The sequence below is a fragment of the Vanessa tameamea genome, chromosome 18, assembly GCF_037043105.1.
Source record: "Vanessa tameamea isolate UH-Manoa-2023 chromosome 18, ilVanTame1 primary haplotype, whole genome shotgun sequence".
Taxonomy (NCBI): Eukaryota; Metazoa; Arthropoda; class Insecta; order Lepidoptera; family Nymphalidae; genus Vanessa; species Vanessa tameamea.
The window spans coordinates 434,619-455,650 of NC_087326.1; the positions used below are offsets into that span (position 1 = coordinate 434,619).

At 32.5% G+C, this 21,032-nt stretch overlaps 1 protein-coding gene across 4 annotated transcripts in view; it reads left to right on the forward strand.

Annotated features, from left to right (window-relative positions):
- Window positions 1-21,032, forward strand: part of Ranbpm (Ran-binding protein M) — a 34,869-nt gene that overhangs the window by 1,500 nt on the left and 12,337 nt on the right. For 3 of the 4 annotated variants that reach the window (XM_026640732.2, XM_026640735.2, XM_064217663.1), the window contains exon 2: window positions 17,163-17,228. The exons of the other annotated variant lie outside the window; for it this stretch is intronic. In XM_026640732.2, the coding sequence (XP_026496517.2) occupies window positions 17,163-17,228 (66 nt within the window). The remainder of the gene's footprint in view (window positions 1-17,162; window positions 17,229-21,032) is intronic. 4 annotated transcript variants of the gene reach the window in all.

A 21,032-nucleotide genomic window follows, 5' to 3' on the forward strand; every position in this document is an offset into this window, starting at 1 on the left:
TGTATTACTGATACAAGAGAAACATCTCTAGTACACAATCGTTAAATTAATTTTGTGGAAATCATAACACTCTATTTATTGTAATTTTGTATAAATATTAAAATAAAATACAACATAATAAAAAACAGCTGATGAACATGAGCTCACTATTCTCAGGATATACTAATCTGATCTGAATATTGTTTTTTTGCACTAGATGTCTTCTGTTTACTCATGAAACCCTGTGCATAGTTCTTTTAAATGCAGGATAGTTTATTTTATTAAAATGGAAACCTAATATTGTTTATTGTACTACTATTTATTAATATTAGTGCGAGCATTGCAAGCATTTACATATAAATATTATTATTTATATTATGTAATCATGTAGGTTTCATGATGGTCATGCATGTTTAAATTTTTTTACACACAAATATACATCACATTAAGTCAATAAATATAGTTTTATCAATCTACAATCTTGCTGTTGCTTAAATGATGGCATGTTCACCCTTCTAATTGCAACTACAATATGTATACAGTGGTAAAATAATTAGTGAATAGGTTAAAGTGCAAAGTCCTAGTAGAAATTTGACAGTACTAGAGGCCGTGCTACACTATTTAAACTCCACTTATAAGTAGGACATAGCAATATTGGACCCGCAGATGGGTTTTACTAAAACTCATTTTGATAATAATAATAAAGCCATTTATTTCTGAAATTTAGCTATAATGTTTGATACCAAAAAGAAACTATAAATTGTCCCGCAGTTCAGCATTGGTCTCCTTCATTGTGATCTAACTGTAACACCAATTCAGCTTTGCCCTCGAGGTTAGGCAGATATTGTCTTCTCATCTTCTTGATCTCATTTTGGACATCCTCTTTTCTAGTCAATTAGTATAGCAAAAGCTAATAGTATTTTAGATAATTTAAATATATATAGAACATGGCTTGTCGCAGAAAATAAGGAGATTAATTTAAAAATGGAAGTGTATTTATTTGAATGCTTGTTTGGGTAATGTATTAATTATATTATTTACTTTGGTACAGTAGGTAGCTCTATGAAGCTAGATTGCAGATGCAGAGGTTCAAACTCTAGGCCGGGCCAGTTATTGGGTTTTTCTATCAATTTGGCATTTCTTACACTCTTGCCTCAATAAACTCGAGAGTTGGTCCTAATCTGGACTCTTTCCAATAGTGTTGGATAACCGTTAAATTGTGTATGATTTGTGGAATAGAGAGTACACATTTATGCTTTTTGATCTCGCCTGCGTTGTCGTTTAGTTTCCGTTGAGAATTGACCTCGTAGCCGAAGTCTGTTTGTCCGTCATCATCAAAAGGCTGTTCAGATTTTAATAGGAAATCAAGAAAGATGTGTTATATCTGTCCTGATATTTATTTCTTAAGGGCAACACGCTCATTGTAATTATTATGTTAAAGGTAATGGCATTTTTTCATTGACTCATGAATATCGGTATTTTAGAATATAAATGATCCTGAATATCTTAGGGGATGGTAACGAACATCAGTCGCGTCGGTTGTTGACCGGGCTGATAGTCCACGGAGGTGCACTAACCTGCAAGTCTAGACGTAGACCCTAAAAAGCCGGGGTCGACGTTTTCCCGATGTTCTTTGTTGTCTGACTGACGTTATTTGTACTAATCTAATGATAATTGTAATTGGAATATGGCACGTCTGACTGTTAGCTTATTAAGTTTTAAATTTCGAAGTCTTCTTTTTCTAATTTAATAATTAGAAAAAGGCGACAAAACATTGTGAAACGATACAACCTTTTGGTAGGTAAGAGGCTTAGGAAATCACTACCAAACGTGGTACCAAACTTCGGGAATAGCTTATTTAGTATTGGTCATATTTAAATGAGAGTAATTTGAGAAAAATATATCGTCTAACTTACAACTTTTTACGATGTAATAAAAAATATTTATTTTTACAAAACTTATTATCACAATATTCAATTATTAATTGTTTTCCGTTGTAAATTACTGTTTGTAATTTTTGTATTGACAAGCTTAGAACCGCTCTGCTTAGGTCTGAAACGGCGCAGTAAGTGGATGTTAGTATCTGTTCCCCTATCCTCTCTACTCCCTTGGGGTGGAATTTGTTAATCAAAGTGAACACCCGTGAGGTATACCCTATTCAATAAAAATGAATCATTAAAGTCGGCTTTAACTAAAAAATCGACAACCTCTTTTCTCTCTTCATTAAAGTATATTAATAATTTAATTCTTTGAGTTTCTCCATGTCAATTCTTTTCACGACCATCATTCGCTTGCTATTCGCTTAACGATGAATAATTTAAATACGTAGCACTCGCGTATTATGTATGTCATCTTGTCATCATAATATTTGAATGCACTTGTCGAAACATGCAGAAATGCGATTCGAAAATGAATGATAGCAAAATTATTATTATTATTACGAATGAGATGTATTTCGCTTTAAACATACTCGGTGTAGATACATAAATCTATGAATTGCTATATTTAAAAGCTCCATTAAATTCATAAATATTATTAATTATTATTTATCGATAAAGAAGTGAAAAATTTTATTACAAAAAAAAATCTATTAATTTTATTAAACTTCGACATCATTTTTTTCTATTTTCTTAATGGTTTTTTTTTTATAAATAAAGTTTGGAATGTAGAATCGGCCTTGAAAAAAAATTACTAGAAAAGCTAATTATAGAAGTTATTTAGTAATTAAATTAACCTAACTTCTTGCAAATGTCTTATCTTAAGAGGAAGTTTTAGAGCTTATTCCATGACACTGCATTCTCCAGTCGGCATGACTGGAGAATGCAGTGTGATAGAATTTTATTTGTCAGATTTACTTGTTAAATTTAGATTATATATACCTGTTTCATGCTTATGAAGATAGTCTATAGTTTGCGGAAATCGATGACATGACTGCGCTCCCTAATGTCGCAGCGAACTTATATATAGCCTTGTAATGTTCTTCAATAAATAAATTATATCTGTAATAAAAAACTACGATATCCTTGAAAATAATCATTTAGATCGTTCGGCTAGACGTTCCTAAGGAGATTATTAAAGATTTCGAACACAGAAACTATCTGTCCTTATAATATAGAAAAAAGATATATCATTTACCTAAAAATGCACGATATATGCATTTTTAGTGGACGCTATATTTAGCAGATCGGGAGAATTTTTCTGTCTTCAACCTTCTTGATTTCTATGTTGCCTCAAAATGATTATACGCACACGTAATTCTTTTTAAATATGTTAACAGATAAATACTGCCGGGAACCGAATGTGGTTTTGTTTAAATTATCTGGTGTATTTTTTAGATGACTACTTCGGTCTCGTTATTATGGAGGCTTGAGAACTGCCAGTGACTATGGGACTCAATTTTATACTCACTTAATGACATTTCTTCAATCTCAGAAAACTGTAGTCATCATCGCTCCGGCTGATTCTGGTATTTTAAACTGCTTAGGAGGCGGTGAACTATTTTTGTGCAATTGCTTATGCTTTTGCTTCGACTCAGGTCTAAGTAGTAAACCTATTCGGGAATTTATTCCCCGTTCACAATTCTCACCAGTATATACGCAGGATCTCTTACTTGCACTGACTTTTGCCAAATAGAGGATATAGAACACCATTTAGAGGATATTTTAAATGGTGTTCAATCTGATATTTCAACGAATCCAGATAATCCTTTATTTTTTGGACTTTTGTCTGACGTGGCGGCCATTTGGCTGTCCACAAAGTTGATCAGTCAGATCATCAGTTAATTATCGATCATGCCACATGTAAACAATGGTTATCTGTGTCTACCACTTGTTTCCATTACGAAATAAATACAGTAACATAAGGATTTTTATCAGACTTAAATTGGAAATTAATGTGTACGAGACCTTTTGCATTAACAGTAGCGAAGGGTAATGTATGCTGTAGCTATAACTAATGACGTCATATTTAGCGAATCATTCATCATTGCTGCGAAAAATCATCTGATCCTTTCGCCGGCTGTGGAATCAAATTTATTTCAACATCACATTATCCATGATAACGCGCATTAGAAGAGAATGTTATCAATCCTATATCACTTAAACTCGTTCCGATTCATACACTTACTTGTTACTTCATCAAACGTTTCCTTTTCATCTGTCATGCTAATTAAGTGGGTATATGTATCGGCTGCGTAGGCTATGAATGTGCCTTCACATTTCTTCGATAATTCTTAGGAAATATCATAAATATTCTCCCGGCGGTAGTTCTTTGTGTATGCCCATTTATATGGGTACCACTCACTTGTTAATTAATGTACCGTTAAGACCAAAGCCAGTATAATTACAGGCTGAAGAGACATCTTAGATTCCATGGCGGCGCATTGATTGTGTTTTGATTGGATATAGGTACTACTTACATTGCTAGTGTACATGTGTGGATAAAGTTGACGACTTAAGCTCATGGCACATGGGCTCGTCCGTCTTCGTAATGTATATTTCAAAAATTAAAGGCGGGTTGATTAGTTCACATGCGGCAGTTCTTCCCTCCCATGCAAGTTTCCTCACGATGTTTTCGTTCGCCGCCGAGACCGAGATGAATTAGAAACAAAAATGATTTTTGTGACCCGTTATCAATAGATAACGGTACTTTCGTAACTCATCTCGCTTGTTCTTCGAGTCCAAGATTACTAAAGGTATTTTGTTTACAGAATACTCGAAATTCCTATTTAGCCACATCGCTCTCGAACTAGCGTTTAATTTGTACCGAGGGTGGTACAACAATAGCTCGAGGGAGCAGGATCGAATTGTCTGTCTTTGACGTCCCAAGGCGTCGAGTACTCTACGTTTTTAATTTCCTTTATTAGGAAACATAAAGATTAGGATAAATATGATTTTAACTTATCGATGTATGCATTTTAATTAGTGAACTAGTTTTGGTAGTTTCTTTTAAGGTCTTTTCTGTAGAATTGTTCTTTGAATTTTATATTGACGCTTTATAAGAGTACCTATTAGTTTCCGCCCGCGGCTCCGCCTGTGTGAGAGGGGTAGGGGTACCGTAAGTATATTTTTCTATACCCGGGACAACCAAACAAACAAAGTTACTTTCATATTTATGATATTAGTAAAGATATTTTAATAGGATATTATTATACATATATATCCCTGGGATGAGACACACACAATAGCGGCGGTGGTGCATTTGCTCCTTACGCCAGTGGAGTCTAATTTGATATTTTTTTAAAGATTTTAATACAAGTATTTATTCATGTTGATTAGTTAACAGAAAATTACTCCTATGCTGCGTTTGATATAAAATCTTCGGTCTCTAAACTATTGATTTGATGTAATCGTCTACCGAACATACCTATACATCACGCTGCACTGAATATCCCACTCAGCGTAAGCGAATCTGTCTTTACAGATGTTTTTACAGATTCGCTTGCTGCAGTCATATGTGCTATCAGGTGATTCTTGTTTCAGCATCCTTATTTTAGTTGCCTCTCTTGGTTTTCATTTGATCTTCATTAAGAATAATATGCAAGTTAAGTAATTTAATAGATGTGTTCCGTTGATAAATAGTTAATAAAAGTCGACTTGGTAATTACAATACGTCTTATGTTCTTGAGAATGCTTTATTTATTTCAGCATTGTCAGATTTGTCGTTGTTTGTTCGAGTAAATCTCTTGTATGGTTGTTGATAAGGGTTGATGGATTTATAAGCGTCAATGATCTTCCGCTGTTTACAACGGATATATTTAATTTAGTTTTAAGATGAGTCAATACGTGATACCCACCGATTAGCCATGGTACATTAGTAAGAAATATTACACATTTTATTATCGTCACGAGTCGAGGGATCTAAGATGCTATACACATTGGTTCTTGCCAGTTGATTGGGTATAAATGATACAAAGCTACATTTGACGGTGGAGTATCTATAGTATCTCATCCAGACAATGCTGCACAAAGTTTTACAACAGGTTTTAATATCATATACAGACAATTCGGCTTTAGTTTATGAAATACTCATGAGTGTTCTTTTAAAGTATAGTTGTATAGTTTATTCAAGTTGGCTGCTATTTTATTTAAAGCTCTTATGTGCAAGCTGATAAAAAGCACAAATAGTGTTTTTGTTTAAAATATATATGTATTTTAAAGTCTACCCGTGAGCTATTTTCACCGTAAGCCAATTTCTTTCGAAAACTCGAATAATATCGCTCGTGTAGCGTAATGGCGGTACCGATAGCAAAATAAAGAATCGTGGAATTGATTAATCTTATATATTTTGTCATATTTATAAATAGTTCAAAACGCGACAAATCAATCAATTTGTCTTTCCGCTTTTTTGTTTATTTAAATTAGAATTATCATACAATTAAATCATAGAAATCATACTATACGCGCTAACACATTCAATCTATTCTTTTAAAAATAAATTTGAGTTACTTGCTTTTATTTTCATTTTTCTGCCATCGCTACTCGAAGCGTAGTAAATTGGTGCCCAAAGGCTTGACTACTGACCGCTAGACCAACTTTGTAGAAGGCTTTTCAACTTTTCAATTTTCGAACGGCGTAATTTAAATCGACTTAGACAAAGAGGATATAATTAATATATATACATAACAGCATATATAAAACATTTACATTACAAAGTGTTTAAGTTGAGCCTTCTCATTGATGTCCAGTGTTTCTGTGTTTATGTTTGTAAAAAAGTCAATGGGTATTTCTGTTCCAGAGTTTCGAAGTTGATGTTGTTTTAGTTTTCCCGCACCTCAGAATGACCATTCGCATAAAGTTAATTGCACTTTGATCATGTCTCAGAGACTGCAGTTAATTCACTTATCTCCCGATAGTTTGTGTTTTTCTTTACACTGTACACAACTGTGTCATTGTGTACAAGTAGAGTATGTGTGTATATGAGTTAGGGGAATGGTCCCTTGAGTATTACGTAAGCAGTAGTTCATTGATTGTTAACTCCCACTCTTTAGAGGGTGAGAGCTTTAGAGAACTACTATATGAATTAATATAAGGACTTTGATTTATAACTTCGTTTCCTGACGCTTCTATGATATAGTTTCACACGGCTACAATGAGGATACTATATATAGCATTTAGATCGAAGAACAATCATAAAAATAAAAATCTTGTACTTTTTCTGACTAGTGAAGTGGATATACTCAACTTTTCTCTAATATATTATATGTACATCTAAATATTAAACCTTCCTCTAAAATCACTCTTGTTTTTTTGTTGACTGCATTAAAATCTGTTGCGTAGTTTAAAAGATCTTAGCGTACAGACGATGGGAAGTTACTTTGTTTTATGCTATGTAGAGATTGAACTGTTTCATTTGTTAAGTAGTTATTACGAACTGGTAATATACAGATAGCTTTGCTTATAAACTTTCTGTAGCTGGTGATCACTAAAACGTTTCTCTTATCTTTGTTTTCACATTTGACCAAATGTAATCTAAAAAGAATGACAAGTTTTAAGCGGACTTCAAGAAAGAGTTATCAATTCGGCCTTATTTTTTGTGTTCATTTTAGATTATTAATTGATTTAAACGAATTTCTATATTTATGTATTTTAAGTGATTAGATTATACTTTAAAAGAGTAGAGGATAAAGTTTCTCTTAAAGATATTTACAATACCTAATGGACTTCTAACAACTTTATTCTAAAACGAACTCTAAAAACATATTGACGTATTTTTTTATGTCAAAAGGGCCACCTGATGTTAAGTTGTCATCACTGTCTAAGATTTATGAATCATACCTTAGATCACCAATGCACAATCTCGGGAACTAAGTCATGTCCCTGGTGCCTATAGTTTAATGGCTATTTCAACCAACTCAAAATTATTTGCCGGTAACATATATTTTGCACATTCTTATACGGGCTAAGATGGCCTAGTTGTTAGCACACGTACATTTTAATCGATGATTGCGGGTTCAAAACCCAGGCAAGCACCACTGAATTTTCATGTGTTTAATTTGTCTTTATAATTCATCTCGTGTTCGACAGTGAAGGAAAACATCGTGAAGAAACCTGCATGTGTCTAATTTCAACTAAATTGTGCCACATGTGAATCCACCAACTCTCATGGGAGCAGCCTGGTAGAATATGCTAATAGGCCTTAGCCCAGTAGTGGGAAATTTACAGGCTGTACGTGTACAGGCCGTTTAGTGATGTGGTAGTCACAGGTTCGGCCATCTATTCTTGTGCTACGGTTACCCACAGACCAGCAATAACAAAAGTTGCACCCATATATGGATGGAAAAATTTGATTATTGGAATTTAAAAATTGTAAAAATGTTGAAAAAATACGTATAATACAAAAGTCTCTAAAGATTCGATCGTTATCCGAAAATTTTAAGACTTTTTATTGTTTCAAAGGTAAAATTTAAATAGAGACACTAAAAATAATAGACGCTTGTACAATGTTACATCAGTCAGAAGCTAGGGTCACGAATAACAGGCAGTAACTGTTGCAAATATGGATAACAAAAACTAATTATGAAAGATCATTGTTAAGTTATTGTTACGAACGGGGTTCCTTTTGTTTGGGGTTTTTCTTTGGCTAGTGGTCTCTTTAGCTGGTATAACTCTTTTTAGATAAATAAAGTAAAAAAAAATTGAATTCTAATTTGAATTACGCATTCCATCGTTCCATCGACTGTTATATTTGTTATATTTTCTGTTTCCCATCACTAGCCCGTCTGTCAAAAAGATCAAGCTAATTTGAACAGGGTATAATAGTTATTGCTAGCATTCCCTTATATAAATCAAATCAAATCAAGTTTATTCAAGTAAACTTCACAACGAAGCGTTTTTGAATCGTCAATATTAAAATACTACCACCGTTTCGGAAAGCAGCCTCCAGCGAAGAACCAGAAGAAACGGCAAGAAACTCGCATAGTTACTCTTTTCAAATAAACAGACTTACAATGCTGTTTTTTTTACAATAATTAGTGTCCTGTGATGGGACCCGAGCCTAAATCCAGTCGTTTTTTTTCTAAAAAGTACTCTCTTAATGAATAATAAGACTTATATATAATTTAGTCTTAATAAACTTTTTAAATTTCGTAAATGGTAAATTGGTTACATTTCCCGGTATCTTATTATATATGGGTATACCATTGCTCAAAAACGTTCTCTTTACCGTATGCAAACGGAAAGTAGGAGTTACAAGTTTATTCTTATTTCTTGTATTAATAGTATGTATATCAGCTTTTATGGAATACTTACGTTAATACACCTATTTCTTTAAATTTTTCGCGTAATGATGTCCTAGAGCTAATATTTTAAATAGTTCGGATAGCTCTTTTCTGTAGAATAAATACTATTTCAATATCTGCTGCATTACCCCATAACAACATTCCATATGACATAAGACTGAAAATTACTAAAATAAACTAGTCTAGCAGTACTTATGTCCGTGAGTTTTATTATTGTTTTTCTTATTGTTATTGGCACTACTTAGTTTCGCTGCTAGGGCGTACAAATGGGTGCCCCACTGAAGTTTGGAGTCAAGCGTTATCCCTAGAAAGGCCGTTGACTCAAGCCTTTCATTATTCAAAATAACGGCAGAAGAATTTGATTTGACATTTGGCAGAGAAAACAAAATACATTTAGTCTTTTTTGCATTTAGTACCAAATTATTTATGTCAAACCAACCACGAACCCGCGACAGAGCACTGCATACATCGTCATAGTTGTTTATATTTCTGTCGAGTTTAAAAATAAGGGATGTATCATCTGCAAAGAGTACAATGTCGCAAGTCTTATTTACAAAATAAGGTATATCATTTATATATATTAAGAACAGGAGAGGTCCTAATATTGAACCCTGTGGTACACCCATTTGCGCCAGAGCGCCATTTAATTTTGCACCGTTAACAACAACCTTCACTGTAATTAATCAATTCATTCATTAATATCAACGTTAATTCAGTTTAGTTTAAGTTTATACATAGCACTCTGTAAGTCGTTCACTGATAAGTTTTATAGTGGCGTGACCGAGTTCACACAAGTAATGAACCTGCCGTAAACTGATTGCTATTTAAATTGTATACGAAGAATTTCATGTTCGTAGTATTTTGTTTGCGCTTACGCTATATCATAATCATTATATTTATTTTTTACTTTCATCTGGATTCTTATATAATGTCTACTTTTGTGTTATGATTTTTTAGTCCAATAATATGCAAGAAATAGCAGTGATTTGCTTAGTAGTCAACCAATCAAGAGTTATATCGTTAGGGGAAAGGCGAAGCAGTTTTTACTTTAAATTTAAATTTCTTTCCTTCCTCTGACGATATATGTATAAAAATTAAATGAATTAGAACGAAGATAGCGTCTTTGGCTCCAGTTTATCAACTGAGCCATCTCGTCTCCACTCTCTATGAAAGGATTTATATAAATATTTCCGGGAATCGACTCTGTTACTTTCAATGTATAATAAGGTATTGGTTATTGTGCTAAACGTTACTTATTTAATACGTACATACAAAAATGTTATATGTGTTGTTTATTTATTGTTTCCACAACATTATTTATGGGATTAAATTCCAAGCTATGGAATGGTAAATTAATTTGTATAGTGTACATTGTTTGAGATTTAATTCAATATGTCAACGCTAATTCTGTGGTGGGGTTCTGGGATTGTGCATAGGTGGGCCAACCGTCGAGGCGTCACGGCATCGTGCGCAAGCGATCCCGTGATGATCCCCGTTTAAAACATAGAGTGGGACCGCTGATTTTTAATGGCGCACTCAGCCCCGACGAGACCCACGGGTATGTGGGACTCGCCCAGTTCTTGGTGGGGGGAAAGTGTAAATGTGTTATTCTAGCGTAACAGAAAAAACCGTCCGTTGAAATGTCAATCCTAAACCACCGGAAAGAGATTATGCACTTTTCGAGTGTTATATTACAAACATCTAAACACAGAGCTTCCAGTTAGAATTTACCTATTTATTAATATTAGTAAATAATTTTTCAGCCTTTTTGAGGTATACAGACAAGAGTTACTTTCGCCTTTATAATATTAGTATAGATAACTCACACTGAAATTGAAACAATGCTAAAATATAATCGTACTAATTGTAAACTTAAAGTTTTGGTTAAAAATCCCGCTATGCTCCTTTCCGGCTCACGTTATTTCAAATTATATAAGGTTTGCCTATTAGGAAGAAGAAACTCAAACATAAATAGCTTCTAGAAAACAAAATGTAATAAAAATGATTCCACGCAACAATCTCCAGGGTGAATAGCTTACTAATAATAAAATATAGGACGAAATAATTTTATTCTTAATAATATCAACGCGAGCCAAACTCGTAGCAGCCTCGTGTTTTTTATCTTAAGATATGCTGACATCATAAAATAAAACTTGATCGTTTAATCTATTAAAAAACTGGTACCTATCAAACTTTTACTATAAAGTTGATCTCGGTAGGGAATTTACATAAATATTGTGTAATTAAAGTTACCTATGTAATAAAGCATTGATTTTAATTTTAACAGTTAGTGGTAGCGCTTCTGGCAACGCCTTTCGATTAAAAATGAACTTTAATTTAAATAAAAATTCTTTGTTGTTTTTTTAGTGCCTTTCGATTGCGTCCAAGTTAAGTCTGTTTAACCCATACGATGAAATCATTCACTAGATACCAGCACTGTTTGTCGGATTGTTGACTTTTATGGTTACTGCTCCGCTCGTAACGTTAAAAGCGTATTTGATAAATGGGATATCTAATGTAAAACGATTTTTTCAAATGACTGACTAGTAGGTCTTGATATTTAGAATATTTTTTAGCTTTATATAAGCGTTCTTAATTAATGTCGTAAAATTTTAAAAGATTTTTTCAATCAGACCCGGAGATCCTCGAGATACAAACAAAAAAACAAACTCTTCAACTTTACGTTATAAGTAGGTAACTGTTTTAAATTTTTAATTTTTCAAAGACACAAAATATTTTAAAGGTTTAAATATACTTGTTCCTTGTGATGAATATTATGTCGAAGTTGTCGTTTCCTTTTGCTTTTACGGAATACACAGTAAAGTATCAACCTTAATCCGTATCCTTGGTGTTTGTGTTTGTGCGCAGTCCCCCGGGAGCAAGTAATGGGGTCACCGAGCCCGCAGGGCGACGTTTACTGAGTTTCCCTTTGTTGCCTACATGATGAATTAGGCAGCAGTCAATATATTACTTTTTATTGCTTTCGCTTTTGATCAAAATCGCCAAACATTTCAATGATAGAATTCTTTCTTTTGTTTATTATCATTTATTTAAATAAAACGGGTTTTAAACTGTTTTTCTTAGAAATTATCAAGAGGCATTGATTTAAAAACCGGTTCTGAAAAAAAAACAAACAAACAGAGCTTTGAATGGAAACGTACACCGTTTTGATCAGCCGCCGCAGCTGATGAACCGTATATAGAATATATTACATTGGATCCCTTCGTAATCTTCGAATAAAGCAGATTATTCTGTTGTTTTGCGTAATATTGACAGTATCAGTTGTAATTTTGTTCCATTTCTTTATACAGACGACACACCATTTTTTTTATACTATATTTAAAAAAGTAAAACTAGTAACAATTTGGCTACAGTATATTGCATTGCTTTGATTGTGAATTATCAAGTTAGGTGTTGGTGAAACTCAAATCCTGTTTTTATGGCGATTTTTCGCCGTTTCATCCATTGGAATACTATTTGAATGTTATGATTTGAGCAGTTGAAAATTTCGTTTACATTGTAGTTGTCGTGTCGTTATTAAACCTTGGTTCTCATGCTAAAGTAAGTTTGTTATAGGGCACTTTGCCAAATAACGGTCGAATGTTTTCAGTTTGGATGCTCCATTTCTGTTAACCAGCATTTTATTGATGGACCAGTTTATTATAAATTGAACTGCTCCAAAAGGGCCAGAAAGTGAAGGTTCGAACAAAGAGTAGACGGAGAAGGGCCTTTGCTTACGAAACGGGACCAAAATGGTGCATCTACTAACTAGGTCAAGCTCGCTTACGTTGGGTCGCCACGTGTTTTTCCCCACTTATTTCACTCTCTCAATAGTTTGCTCAAATAAACTCCGTGGGACAAAGCGATAGGGTCCATTTTTGTTCGTTCTCAAATTCATTTTATCGGCCTTGTCGTAGTGGTGCACGAATTAGATTTCACGCCGTCCAATAACCAATGCTATTCATTGGCTTTAGAGATTATATTCCCATGTAAAGAAGCTGAAACAATGATAGTAGCAACGGCACGGCTTATTGTCAGTATTATTTGCATTTTGAATGTAATGACGCGGAAGCTATGAAGTCTTTGTCTTTTCATATATTAGGTCATTGAAGGTCACCAATTTTGTATCAAAACACTTAAATCCTATCACTGGCAGTAAATTTGTCTTGTATTATAAATATTTATTCAATTTAGGATTTCATAGTATGTTTTATGTTTTGTATATTCAATAAAACAGGTTGGAGTCAGACGTCAGAATAGAACAATTGAGTAAATAAATAAATTTATGATTTTATGTGGGTTTATAGTATGATGTGAATACGTAAAATATTACTGATCAAATTAAATAATGTTAAATAAATCTAGTTATCGTATCAATGCACTAATCAAAACTATTATTAGCGCAACGTTATGATGTAATATTCTAATCATATCTAATTAGTGCCCTTAGTGTTCTCGTGCTCGTTTCTTCATCTGACCTAATATTTACATAATATCAGGTCAGAGCGACTAAGATCTTTAAGTAATGGGGACATCATTACCGGTAAATATTGTCTAAGTGAACAGAACGAAGTTAATATGTAGTATTCTACAATCACAGGAGGAGTAAATACAAACGAATATTTTTAACATTGAATTGACGTGACATCATTAGTCGAGATCTTGAATAATTCGAGGTACTTGTGACAAAATGACGTTTTGTATGTCGGCAATGCTATCGGAACTTTGGAAGTAAAATTAAACTGTAATATACAACTTTAATAGCATTAGCAAATATCAATGAATATAAGAATTTTAAGGTTTGTTTATATAGTTCTGTGTATTCTATAAGAAATTTGTAAGACAATAAAAATAGCAGTACCTACAACTATTGCGACTGATGTTGTATAAATTGAGAAACGTCGAGAGAAATAGAGATTAACTTTCACCGCTATGGTCGTTATAAGTGTTACGCAATCCAAGTGTGATAGTAAGAGTGCCATCTGAAGTGTCCGTGGTGTAGATCAGCCGCTAAAGCGCTTCGGAGTGTTCGCTGTGTTAGATTATATCTTTAAAATACTTCATCTGGAATTATATCTATCTGAAGTTAGATTTTCCACGTACATAAAATATTAACATATTCTAAATTATTTGAATGGTATGAGATTATTTTAGTTAATTAAGTCTTTAATTAATTATTTAGTACTCACCGTTACTATCCTACTATCCAAAATGTCTACTTTCTGAGAACACGTGCAATGTGAAAGTTGCGCTTGCTGAGCATATCAAAGCAAAATTTCTGCCAAAATTTTCATCAAAAATATTTTGTTTACGAGTTGTATGAATTTATTCTAGCAAAAAAATAACCCAATATTTGATCAGATTTTCGCTAAATGTTTATAAATGCAGAAATATTGCGCATTAGGAAAAATTACACATTTTTTTTTTTTTATTTAATTCTTCTAAATTACAATATCATTACTGTATTCGGTTTCTACTATCGGTAAAACGAAGAAGGCTTATCCATTTAATGATATATTGAATAAAGATATTTATACTGAATTTCTTGCCGGTTTTTATTAATAGAAACTTCACCCCGAACCAGGGGTAATGCTAAATTTAAAATAATCTTGTAAAATTACGTCCAAAAGTGGCTAAAACCTCACCTGTAAGGATTTTCTTGGAGCAATTCTTGCTGGTGGATAACTACACGATTATAATCACACTGTAATTATCAACGACAATATAACGGATTATTTCATAACCAACGTTTGTGGTTAAGGTTTTCTTTATCTGGGTTACGGCTTGTTTGCTTGAGGGTCAAGTTCGCTTTGCTTATATTGACGTCGTATCGATTATTTTTTTGTGTATTTTCTTTTGTTTTATTACACTGCATACAACTAGACTTTGCTGCTAGAACTTCATGAGACTTTATGTATTGTTCAAAAGACTGCATTTAAAGTTTTGTGGTAAGATGTATTTATAATGTTTATAATGATTCATTCAATAGACAAATGATTATCAAATTCTATTTTATTTTTTATTATCGAAATTGAATATTTTTTCGTAAAAATATACTTCTCTTTGGAATGTATGAATTTTTCAGAAGAAGAAAAATGTTCAGTTTCAAAATATAATTTATAATAGCATTCAGTTTAAGAAGATAAAAATACTTGAATTGTAAAAGTAATGTAATTAGTATACTCTCTAAATATTATTAAAAATGTTTCTAATAAAAAACAATGCTAAATAAAAGGTTTTTTATAGAAGTGTGAGCTCATGGCTTAAAATTGTTTGTATTTTTTTTTATTTTTGTTTATCATCTTAAACTGTTCAAGAGCTTGTGCTCTCGATTCTGGAGAGAAAATTAAAAAAGCGGTATACGAACAAAAGCTTATTGTTTTCCATCTTTACGATTGATGATGGAATTCGTACTCACCATATTGAGAGCAGTCGATAGAAGCGTCACGGTTGACGCAGAAATAGTCACATAAACAATGAAAAGAAAACAGAATTAGGAAAGACACCTAACGTGTGACCATAATAATTATTATGATAAAACTCTCAAATCTGATAATTTCTTACGTCTCTTGGATTACTAAAACATCAAAATGTTCAGTTACTTTTAGTTACTTGAGTAATCGTAAGTTATTAATTTATGTTACATATAAAATGTATTAATGTTAAATGGTTTCGAAGCAACATAGGAGGTTGCGTGTGCGCAACAGCAATCAGTGCGTTCAGTTGCCAAGTGCCGAGCTCGGCCTTGCCACTGCTTCCGAGCGATTATATCGAACCTATAAACAGCAAGAATATTTTCATAAACTAAGTTATTGCAAATAAGAATTACAAACCATTTATTGATTAAAAATCTATCCAAGATTATTAAAAATCTGCCTTATAGTCGCCTAGTATTCCTATTTTATGTATTATAATAGTTTTTTAAGATGATGTAGTTGAAAGTTTTGTTTTTAAATACCACACCTACACATCTAAACTTTAACACGAGTGTATTCATAATTTCCTAAAGAGTATCTTGAGAATAGTCTATGAAATGTTTTTTTCAATAGTAAATTGACACGATTCAACTTTGTGAAATGGAATTATCGCGCAAATAAACAAAAAATATATAAATAAACATAAATTGTTTTTGTTGGAAACCATTGTATTATTTTAGTATAATATGATAAATTTCTGCTGTGGTTAATTGTCCAGTGGAAATGCGTCAAAAAATGCGAAATTACGAAGCAAAAATATCATAAATTGATTAAATAATTCGGTCTTTCATTTAAGAATTTCTCTTTAAGTTGCACATAAATCTTTCTACACTTAGGTATATCTTGAGGAGAGACCCAGCATCCAAGGATATAGGTATCTCAGACACTTAAAGTCGTAAACTTAAGATACGCACTATGTTGATCGCGTTTGACAGAACTTAAATCTTCTATAATTACGATTAATGTAGACTATAGTTATTTAAAGTCAATGCGTAGTTATTGTCGTTAATCTTAATAAGTAGCTTTAACTTTTATTTAGTTTTAATTCAAGCGTAAACTGTACTCGGCTCCATAGCACCACTTTGCTTCTTAATGCTCGTCTGCGGTTGTCAGGTTTTTGCATGACGTGTTTTCGGTAATGCATCTCCAACTGCTGCTATTGTTGTTTTACGAAATGCTTCTACTAGGCCAGCAAATAATTATTTTAAAAGGTCAAGCTGATTTTATAGATACAGTACAGCGTTGATTCAAAATTTAACATTGAACACGGTTGAAATCTGTCGTCAAATTTTATCTCAGAAACATTATCTATAAAATCAGCTAAAATCAATTGTGTTCGAACATGAACTTGCTGGATTGGATTTAATTCGAAGATTGTATCGTCGAGCAGCCAGACGCGTAAGTGGTGTATGGGGCCCCATGTGTGGAACTGTTTAATGGACATGGATGTTTTCTCTATTTGTTGTAAGGTGGGACGCAGGGTCCGGGCCGAAGACCCCACCTGCCCTACCTCCACTTACGCCTCTGGATGTATCGTACGTCAAAACCTAGCATATATGAACATTTGTTATATTGGTAACAAACAGGGCTCACAAACAGGATTAACTTCTAAGCATTACGAAGCGCAACTCAGCTTATGCGACGAGTTAAATATCTTAACGTCTAGAAACATGTGCGGGCATCAGATGAACGAGTTTAATATCTCTCGTGATGTATTCGCTTGTACAAACTGATATTTATTTACGTTTGGATAATGGATTTTGAGGTCAGTTTTACCATTGGTTAAAGAATCCATTTTATTTGATCTCTTCTGAGTATAATATTTCATTTAATACCGTAATATCAGCCGGATATCGAGGGATGCTTGAATTGTTTGTGAATCGCAGCTCTGTTTGTTAACCATCAGCACCGTTTTTCTATCTGTTAGCATTTCTATCGTTTGGTATATTTAAGCAAGATGCCTTATCATGTGTTACAAATTTATCAAATAACATTGAAATGTTCAATTCATCAAGTTTTATAATTGTGTGCACATACCGTTAAATGAATCCCATTCAAATGTGATAAGGTCTCTAATACTGGCGTTTCGTATTGTGGTTTTACGTTTTTGTGTTATTAAAGCGGGGTTTTCTATAACTAAAGGTGGCTTGGTTAACTGTAGATAATTTTATATCACAAAATGAAGCTTGCGCCAATATCTTACGCTATACTGTAATTGCTATAATTCTACTGTGTGGTATCGACTTTTATTAATTGATTGCATTGCTTTAATTGTTTCCTTTGTATTTATTGAATAACTGCTTGCTTTTTCTATCCTTTGTCTTTTATGTATGGTTTACTTTTCTGTCTCTTGTCATCAATAAAGTTTTATTTTATTTTATTTTCATTAGGACAACCAACAGTAGATACAATATCACATCCAAAATAAAAAATTACATTTCAAAATGATCAAGTTAATGTTATGTTAATTTTTGTTTTGATTGTATTAACGATTATTTAAAATGCATGTATAGATAACGTTATACTTTATAATAATAACAAAATCATTTGGAATATATACATTCAAATCTGCATTTAACATTTAAATAATAATTAATATACGGTTATTATTATTATTATTATGTCTCTTGTCATCAATAAAGTTTTATTTTATTTTTATTTTATTTTATTTTCATTAGGACAACCAACAGTAGATACAATATCACATCCAAAATAAAAAATTACATTTCAAAATTATCAAATTAATATTATGTTATTTTAATTCTTGTTTTGATTATATTAACGATTATTTCACGATTATTTAAGTGCATGTATAGATAACGTTATACTTTATAATAATAATAAAATCATTTGGAATATATACTTTTAGAACCAGAAGTAGGAATTTCTAAAAGAAAAAAAAAAAACAAATAGGCTAACCTCTACAACAATGACTTTTAATTTACAATAACAAACAATCTACTAAAAACTCCCGCCTTTTTTTTAAAGGGTATTTGTTTGACGTGACGCAGATGTCAATCGGCTAAGATGTTTATTCCAACAATACATTCAAATCTGCATTTAACATTTAAATAATAATTAATATACGGTTATTTTTAGGTCATTTGTTTTTGTCAACGCCGCGAATGCTTTGTCGTTACGTTCGGTTTAAGTTGTAAATATGTATATTCATAGACCAATTGTGGAGTCATGCCACGTCTCGACACAATAAGCGTGAATAAAACTCATAACACTTGAAATAAAAACGGAGAACATAGTATTCAATGTTACTCGTACAATTTTTAAAATATCAATCCAACGCTACGAAATTAATAGAAATATTTCAACAAAATCTGTTATAAGATATTTTGCGGGTTCTTTCTGTATTCCTTATAATAAAGCATACTTTTAGTAATGATATTTAGGAAACTGGAATAGGTTAGAACGTTGGATTTGTGACATTCTTTAACAATATAACAATGCGCGTAACGTATATTGGCCGGTCTGATTTAAAAGTGAGACGTACACCTCTATAGTGAAAAATAACCATAGTCGACTGTTACGTGATTGTATTGTAAATTACTTGTACCCTCTAAATTAAGGTACCGTTGAAATCTACCTTGCTTTGATTACATAGATTCTTCGCGTTTTAGATTTTTGTACAATTTTTTATCCACATCGTTGGACTGATAATATCTTGTGTATTAACTAACCAACTTTAAATACTACTGCTCGATTAGGATGGTGTTTTCGTTACATATAATGTAATAGATATACAAAGCTAATTCTTAAAATTGCATTTCTTAAAATACGAGATCACTCTGTATTATTTCATTATTAGTATTGTTGTAATCATTACGTTTGCATAAACGAAATAAATAATATATGGGCGACTTACTAGAATGGTATATAAAAGTCGAGTACGGTTAATATTTAAAACTCACTAAGTACTTCGACATCGTGCTCCTTCAATAAAATCCTTTGCTAAATATTACAGAGCACTGCTAATTTGATTTTATCTGTGGAATCTATGACTTTGAACAGTCTTTCACCTATTTTCATTATAGATTTAATACGAAGGTCGAGTACGGCAAATAAAAATATCGCATTGCAGGTTTTAGAGGGCGTCTGATGTCAATGTACCAAAAAAACGAATTGAGATCATTTTAAACACTCGCTTAAATGAAATATAAAGCAAATAAATTTATTTAAAACTGTTGATGATGAAATTAAACTAAATTATAAATATATTCAGACTGAGGACGATTGCTAGATTATAAGAGGTACCGTGATTATCATGTTCATCAAATGCAGTTTGGAAATATCATGTTTCAAGAACTATGGCTGCCAATCCCAGTTTAAAATAGATGAGCAAGACGTGTTCTCGCTCACGTGAGTCAGCGTTATTTTATATGGATTTATTTTTACTAGTGTTGAACCAGAGGAAATTCGACCATCATAACTTCTATCACCGGCTATAAATGCCATGAACGATAGTGAATAACCGTTTCTTTTAAAATGAATTACATAAATGCTCGTCAATAACTAGCATACAAAGAAAAGACAGTTGTTTCACAAATGGAGAGGAAATAGGAACTAAAATGGTTTGTCTTTGCCTGTTTATATATAGATTAGTGTTCGGATTAATTTTGGGTCACTAACATTTTAGAACAATTAATAATGCCAGTTATGATGTCTTAGAATATGATTGTTAATTCTAACTGACCTTAATTTGGTAATATTTTGGAACAATTATTTGCTGCGTGAAATAGAACGAACGACCAAACAAACGTGTACGTATCGTATTAGGAGGGACGGTTAATTTTACAAGCTCTTATTTAACTTCACCTGTTAGTATATGTTCCAGTCTTTTTCCAACCGATTAGTCTTAAAGTATAAGCTCTCAAGTATTTGATTTTTTATTTCAATATGCGGATTTTGTTGCTTTATATTTATTTAGTTATCTTTCTTTTGTAGTGTGAGTGATATCCAAACACTAACAATAGAATATAGAATAAATATATCGGTTTATGTCCAGTGAGTGTGTAATATTATTTGGATTTTAGGAGTTTAATATACATTTGATTCTGTTTCTGTTACTAGTTTATTATTTTCCCTAATCATAAACTTCTACCAAGATGTAAACGTATCATAACGGTGCGGCAGGTACGGGGCAACGGACCGCTAACGGTTGCAGCTAATTCGGTCGCATCTTCGCCTTGCTGCTGACGATTCGCATTGTTCCTACATCGGTATCTCGTATGTTCACATACGCATATTTGTATAGAACAATATCTCACTCTATATCTGGATAATTAGTGTCAAAAAATTGGTCAAAATTTAAATTGTAATTCATTTGT